The following is a 7885-nucleotide window of genomic DNA, read 5'->3' on the forward strand; positions in this document are numbered from 1 at the left end:
GACAAAATACATCTAGAGTAAGTCAAAAACCTCAGGGAAAGTCTTTGGGACTCATGGTGATACAGGGGACCTTGATCACCCACAGTGGGGTCAAAACTATAGGAATGCTAGCCCCTGCTGAGGCCACAAAGCCTGCCAAGTTTCAAGGAGATAAGTGCAGGAGTTTGGGGAAACTGCACCTCAAGCTGTGGACAAGCAGAACTCGTGACATGGGTGACACTGCGTGTGTTACGGTGCAGCAGGGTGAAAGCTGCAGGGATGGTAGCCCCTGCTGAGGCCATGAAGCCTGCCAGCTGTCGAGGAGATCGGTGCAGGGGGGTTCTGGGGCTTGCACCTCTGGCTGCTGACAGACAAAACTCGTGACATGGGTGCTTGTGCAAGTGTGTCTGTCTTGGGGCAGTTGAGTGTCTGTATTGATTATTTCCTTTCCTTAGTCTGTTTGTGGTTTTGTAAGTGTTAATCCATTCTCATTAAGCCATTATGTAGTAGCTAGGTACTGTGTATTGAGCTGGTCCCTGAGTGAATTATGACTAATTGGGAACTGATAACACAGTAGCTTAGCAGCCAGGTCTCCAGTCATCCCCCCTCCAGTGCCGCAAGACAGACGCAGTTGCACAAGCATCCATGCCATGAGTTTTGCTTGTCCGCAGATGGAGGTGCAGTTCCCCCCAAGCCCCTGCACCTATCACCTTAAAATTTGGCAGGCTATGTGGCCTCACCAGGAGTTACCACCGCACGTGGTTTTGACCCCGCTGTGGCTTAAACACATGACAGGAGCTTTGCTTTCAAGAATTTGGGGAGCCGTTCCCCCCAAGCCCCTGCACCAATCTTCTTGAAACTTGGCAGGGTGTTAAATGTCAAAGTTAAAGCCTGTTTTGGCCTTCCCCATTATATCCTATGGGTGAAACCTCGACACAGGGTCAAAAAGCAAAAAGTTTTGACGGAACGAAACAGAACAGCCGTTTCGACTCAAAACCAAAGTTGAAATGAAACAGTGTTCAAAACGCCTACACGCTGGTCAAAATGAAACACTCCTGTTTTGCACACCCTGATTTTAAGTCCCCATTGGTGATCTGGCTCCGCTCGATAGGGAAGGAGGGTCCCTATAACTCCCACAGCACTCATGCACCTGCTCTGATCCCTTCAATTGGAGAGGAGGTACATCTTGGAGTACCACTCGGGTAATACCGAGAAACACAGGCCCAGGAACCCCGGGGTCTCAAGAGCCAAGCAGCAGTGACCAACCAGCAGAGCCTGTTCTGCACTGACTTGGCCTTCAAGATGGAGTAAAGCCCCGGCTCTAGGATCTCAGTGGTGTCCCTGTTTGCAGTGCGCCTAGAAGTGACAGGGCTGGGCAGCCATGGGAGAGCCGAACCAAGAGCTGCAGGGAAGACCCAAGCTGGGGCTGGCCAGCAACTTCACCTCCTCTACTGCAAGGCACTCTCTGTTCAAGACTATACAGTACAATCCTCCTGCCATCAAGGCACTGCTGTTCACACAAACACTTTGTTGAAGCACTGGCCACAGTATGTCTCACTAGCAAACCTGAACAATGCATGCAATCCTCACGAACAATACTTGGCATGTGGGCCAGATGTGCACTCCTACCAGGGGATGGCACGCAGAAATGATGGTACAAGGCAGCATAGTCAAAAACCAGGATAAAGCTGAAACAGGAAATCCTGGGTCAGAACATGGAACAAGGCTCTGGTACAGGACATTTTGAGACATTCAAGATACAGATGGAGTTTAACAGAGTATTCAAATCATGGTATCAAAGGAGAATTGGAAATGAGGAGAACTGTGCAGTGGCCTGGAGGAGCCTGCATGGTGCTGTGCTGACTACCGTCACATGTACGAATGCCTTAGCTCCAGGTCTGATGTATTTGTTAGGGCAAAACATGTTAGGGCTGTGCTTCCACACAATAAACCTGGTCAGATCTTTGCCACCAAACTGAGTCAGTGGTCCTTCTCTAAGACAAGACTGGTGCTGGCATCTCTTGGCTGTGGCTTGTCAACACTGCACTTCCTGAGACTTCAACACTGACAACACATCAAGAACACCCAATGAGGACAACAGCAACGATGACAACGATAACCAAAAATAACAGCCAGCCAGCAGGAAGCAGGAGTCGCTGTTACCATTGAGCATCTGGAGCAGAGGAACAATGTGGGTTCACCCCTGAGCTGGGCAGGGACATGCCAGCCCGAAGGTGATGACCAGAGGGAGCTCGCTGTGTTTCTCCAGTGCAGCAGGAGAGACCAGGTCTTGTCATGAACGTGCTGCCTGCATCCCCCTGGGAAACAGGCCCCACTCAGCCCCAACAGGATTGGGACCGGAGGGGAGAAAGGAGATGAAGAAAGCCACAGGTCTGTGTGTTTCAGCCCCTGCAGCCTGCTTTATAGCAGGTACAGTTCCCCACCAGACTCCCTGAGACCACCTGCCATGGAAAAGTTTGCCCCAGCCCTTCTTCTATCCCAGACAGCAGACAAGTACACATCCACGTGCTGGGAGGCAGGATCTGTGTGTTCAGGATCACACACAGGAAGGGTTTCCAAGCACCTGAGGGATGGTGGGTGCCTGAAACCCTTTGGCAGCCTGAGCAATCCCCATCTCCTGCTGAGCTCCCTGCCCTGCCTCAGGGGGGTGAGTCTCCGTCACACAGACTCTGACCAGTGCTGGCAGGACTAAAATACTCTCGGTTCTTATCCCCAAAAGGGAAAGCACATACAAATCCCAGCTCAGGGGCTCCACAATGCTGTGGCTTAGTGGAGACAGGGCCCTTCAGCAAAAGGCAAGGAAATAAGGCCCCAGAGCCTGCTGTGGGAGGTACCCAGACACATGGGATGGGAGGGTCCAGCCACTGTCTGTGCCCGGCACAACTGATCCCCCTCCCTGGGAAATCAGCAGGGCGGTATAAGGCAGGGGACATGCAAATCACAGACAGGCTGTCAGCTATAAATCACTCTGTCCTGTTGTCCAGGCAACACTTGCACACACAACCCATAGCCCTCAGGTCCAGCAGTGACCACCAACACACAAGAGCTTCCCTCAGCACCAGGGAAGATGGGACTTGGGTTCCACCTGCTTGTCCTGGCCGCAGCTCTGCAAGGTATGTCATCTTCCCACAGGTAGGGGAGGGGAGCGTTGTACTGATGCTGCCCCGATATTAGTTACTCTTGGATCCTACCTTGCTTTTCAGGTGCCTGGTCCCAGGGGCAGCTGGTAGAGTCTGGAGGAGATGTGAGGAAACCTGGAGACTCTCTGCGCCTCTCCTGCAAAGCCTCTGGGTTCACCTTCAGTAGCAGCTACATGGCCTGGGTCCGCCAGGCTCCTGGGAAGGGGCTGGACTTGGTGGCTGATATTAATGGTGCTGGATCCAGCCAGAGGTACTCCCCGGCTGTTAAGGGGCAATTCACCATCTCCAGAGACAACTCCCAGAACATGGTGTACCTGCAGATGAGCAGCCTCAAACCTGAGGACACAGCCCTGTATCAGGGGAAGCGCTGGGGTGGGACTGAGCTATCTGAGGTGGTGGAGGCACCGTCTCTAACAGTACTCTCCAAAGCCACCTCAGCATCAGCAGAGACACATCCAGCAGTCAAATGCACCTGCACCTGACCAGGGTTCAGCCTGGAGACACAGCCCAGTATAACTGTGCTAAAAATACAGAGTGAAGGAAAACCTATGGGAGCCTGCACACAAACCAGCCCTGCCGGACCCACCTGCCTGTGTACGAGTTAGAGGAAGCAGCTTCCAATGCCATGCTCAGTGTGCTCGGTCAGACACATCAAGTCTATTAGATCACAAGAACCAGCCAGGTGTATCCTTGCTGCAGCACTGATTAACGTATGCTGTTCACACAAAGGTTTTGTTGAAGCACTGGCCAGAGTATGCCTCACTAGCAAACCTGAACCATGCATGAAATCCTCACCAAAAAAACTTGTCACGTTGGCCAGATGTGCACTCCTGCCAGGAAATAGGAGGCAGAAATTATGGTACAAGGCAGCATAGTCCAAAACCAGGATAAAGCTGGAACAAAAACTTCTGGGTCAGAACATGGAACAAGGCTGTGGAACAGGACAGTTTGAGATATGCAAGATACAGATGGAGTTTAACACAATATTCAAATCATGGTATAAAAGGAGAATTGGAAATTCTGGGAAATTCCAGTGGCCTGGAGGAGCCTGCATGGTGCTGTGCTGACTACCTTGTCACACGTACAAGTGCCTTAGCTCCTCGTCTGATGTAGTTGTTAGGGCAAAACGTGTTAGGGCTGTGCTTGCACACAATAAACCTGGCCAGATCTTTGCCACCAAACTGAGTCTGATGTCCTTCTGTAAGACAAGACTGGTGTTGGCATCTCTTGGCTGCAGCTTGTCGACACTGCAGTTCCTGAGACTTCAACGCTGACAACACATCAATAACACCCAATGAGGACAACAGCAACGATGACAACGATAACCCCAGATGACAGCCAGCTAGCAGGAAGCAGGAGTCAATCCTACCATTTGGTACCTAGAGTGCAGCAGCCATGTGCGTTCACCCTTTGAGCTAGGCAGGGACATTGCAGCCCCACAGTGGTGGCCAGAGGGAGCTCGCTGGGTTTCTCCAGTGAAGAAGGAGAGACCAGCACCCATCATGAATGTGATCCCTGCATCCCCCTGAGAAACAGGCCCCATTCAGCCCCAACAGGTAAGGGAGAAGAGCAGAGAAAGGAGATGATGAAAGCAACAGACCTGTGTGTTTCAGCCCATGCAGGCTGCTTTATAGCAGGTAAAGTACCCCAGCAGCCTCTCTGGGAGCATCTGCCATGGAAAGGTTTGCCCCAGCCCTTCTTCTATCCCAGCCACTAGACAAGCAAATGGCCACATGCCGGGAGGCTGATGGGCATACGGGATCACACACAGGAAGGATCCCCAGCACCTGATGGATTGTGGCTGCCTGAATCTATCCAGCAGCCTGAGCAATCCCCATCTCCTGCTGAGCTCCCTGCCCTGCCTCAGGGGGATGAGTCTCCGTCACACAGACTCTGACCAGTGCTGGCAGGGCTCAAATGCTCCCGGTTCTTGTCCCCAAAAGGGAAAGCACATACAAATCCCTGCCGAGGGGCTCCACAATGCTGTGGCTTTGAGGGGACAGGTCCCTTCAGCAAAGGGGAAGGAAATAAGGCCCCACAGCCTGCTGTGGGAGGTACCCAGACACATGGGATGGGAGGGTCCAGCCACTGTCTGTGCCCAGCACAACTGATCCCCCTCCCTGGGGAAAGCCACAGGGTGGTATAAGGCAGGGGACATGCAAATCACAGACAGGGGCCCAGTATAAATCACTCTGTCCTGCTGCCCAGGCAGCATCTGCACAGACAACCTATAGCCCTCAGGTCCACGCAGTGACCACCAACACACAAGAGCTTCCCCCAGCACCAGGCAAGATGGGACTTGGGCTCCACCTCCTTGTCCTGGCTGCAGCTCTGCAAGGTATGTCATCTTCCTCCAGGTAGGGGAGGGGAGCCTTGCACTGATGCTGTCCTGATACTAGTTACTCTTGGATCCTACCTTGCTTTTCAGGTGCCTGGTCCCAGGGGCAGCTGGTAGAGTCTGGAGGAGATGTGAGGAAACCTGGAGACTCTCTGCGCCTCTCCTGCAAAGCCTCTGGGTTCACCTTCAGTAGCAGCTACATGCATTGGGTCCACCAGGCTCCTGGGAAGGGGCTGGACTGGGTGGCTAGAATTAGCAGTGATGGATCAAGCCAGTCGTACTCCCCGGCTGTTAAGGGGCGATTCACCGTCTCCAGAGACAACTCCCAGAACATGCTCTACCTGCAGATGAGCAGCCTCAAACCCGAGGACACAGCCATGTATTACTGTGCCAGAGACACAGTGACTCAAACCCTATTCAAGGCAATACAAAATCCCAGCTTAGATCCTCCCTTCTAAAATGCCAGGAGGGGGCAGCCACGCTGCACAGCACAGCCCTGCACAGAGGCAGGAGGGGACACAGGGGACCGGGGAGAACAGACCCCAGCCTCGAGACTCTTTTCCACTCCAGGAGCCCTGACAAAAGCCACCCCCAGGCCCAACTCTGCAGACATGGCTCCAGGCCACAGGAAAGCCCAGGCAGGTCCTTCTCAGTGCATGTCCCAGGAGGACAGCAGGTCCAGTGGCAGCAGCAGCCTGGGCAGAGTGGGGTGTACCCAGCTCAGGATGTGGGAGGAGGAAGAGGTTTGATTTGAACAAGCTTTGGCTCCATCACCCGCTGCTGCCCGGGGCTCTGCTCCACACAGCCGTTCACTCTCACTGCTGGCCACCCACCAAAAACACACACACCTGCTTCCCCAAGACAGCCTCCCAAGGCACAGCCTGCTCCCCTGCTCCCCAACCCACCCACTCTCTCCTGCTCTTGCTGCCCCAGTCTGATGAGCTGGGGCTCATGCCACAGGAAAGTTTGACCCAGATCCAGGGCAGAGCGCTAGCTATCAGACACTGGTTGGACAAGGCAGCTGCTGCCTGGCATGTTGTTAACCCTGGACACATGCAACACTAGGAAAAAGCATGTCTTGTGACCACAGGGAAATCAAGGATCCTTGACAGATTATTGGGTTTTCCTGGATCCTGTCTGTCTCCACAACACCCCTTCTCTATAGTGTGAATCCAAGTGCCAGGACCTGTCCATAAGACTATACCAGTTTCCCTGGAGAATGCCCTTCTCCCAGGGGGAGGGGAGGGGGCCCAGCACCAGGCCAGCCCAGCCCAGGGACCCCTTCCTGAGGCAGCTGAGGCCACTCCTCCCTGCCCCTCCTGCTTCCCCAGTTTCCTGCTCCCCTCTCTCCTGGGGGGCTGCTCCCAGGCAGCTGGGCAGTGCCTGCCTCTGCACATCCCTCCTCTCCCAGCCCGTCTCCTGCTGCAGCCCCAAGCTGCCTGGGCTAAGCCTGCTGGAGCAGCTGGGCTCATGAGCAGCTCTGCCACATCTGGGGAGGAAACAGCCCCTCATTTACCCCTCCCATCCTGCTGCCCAGGGGGAAATGGTGCCTAGGACTCAGTTCAGTGCTTGTTGCCCCCTCAGCACCTATGGGGAGCATCCAATCCATGGCTCTGGATAAGAGCCCAAGCGAGATGGAAAAGGAGTCACTCCAGAGCTCACCTGGCTCTGGGCTGCAGGGAGAACCTGTTTGCTGGTTTGGGGACCTTTCAGATAAAAGCTGAGACAGGCACAAAAGGACAGTTTTTCCTGCGACACACTAGAGATCTCCCGCTTTGGAGCTGAATCCAGCTAGTCTGCTTCACCCACAAGCTGAGTTGAACCACGTGCACCACGCGCAGCTGTATAAGTGACAGAAGGCATGTCAGTGCCCAGAAAACTGCAGTGTTGCACTTCTGAAATAAAGCACCTCTGAGGCGTTTTAGTTCAAAAGCGCACCACCACCATTTTCTCAGTGGTGACACGCATTTTGCTGCTTACACAACTGGAATCGTCACAGTGCCAGGCACTTTTCAAAGCACCCAGCACTGTAGCACTTGCAAGTGTCAAATGCCCAAAGAGAGGGTTAAGGGCCGTCAGAGGTCATATCAATTACATCCCCTGAAAGACCTGCTCACGTTATCATAGCTAGGCAGTATCTCCAAGGGGAGCAGGCCAGGAGATAGAGCACATCTGCTCTCCTACACATAAATTTATCTTGAGATATTCAGAGGCCTTAAAGTGGCTTTGGGGCACAATTTCTGAAGGAATCAGAAGCCCCTTGGGCATTCGTCTTAACCACTTCTAAGTAGAAGAGGCTGGGATCATTTGTAAAGGAGGTGTTTCACCTACTGGACACACACACAAAGCCCAGTCTCATCCCAGATGGGACCGTCAACACTCCCAGGGGCTACAGACAGGGTGGGAT

The 7885-nt window shown here is 53.6% G+C and overlaps 1 gene segment (V, D, J or C); it reads left to right on the top strand.

Moving 5' to 3' along the window:
- The first annotated feature begins 3018 nt into the window (after nt 1-3018).
- On the top strand, nt 3019-3850 carry LOC132251334 (Ig heavy chain V region C3-like). The segment is given in 2 exon segments: nt 3019-3113; nt 3204-3850. Coding segments are annotated over 2 exon segments (465 nt in total).
- The last annotated feature ends 4035 nt before the right edge of the window (nt 3851-7885 follow it).

This window comes from Alligator mississippiensis, chromosome 7 (genome assembly GCF_030867095.1).
Source record: "Alligator mississippiensis isolate rAllMis1 chromosome 7, rAllMis1, whole genome shotgun sequence".
NCBI classification, from domain to species: domain Eukaryota; kingdom Metazoa; phylum Chordata; order Crocodylia; family Alligatoridae; genus Alligator; species Alligator mississippiensis.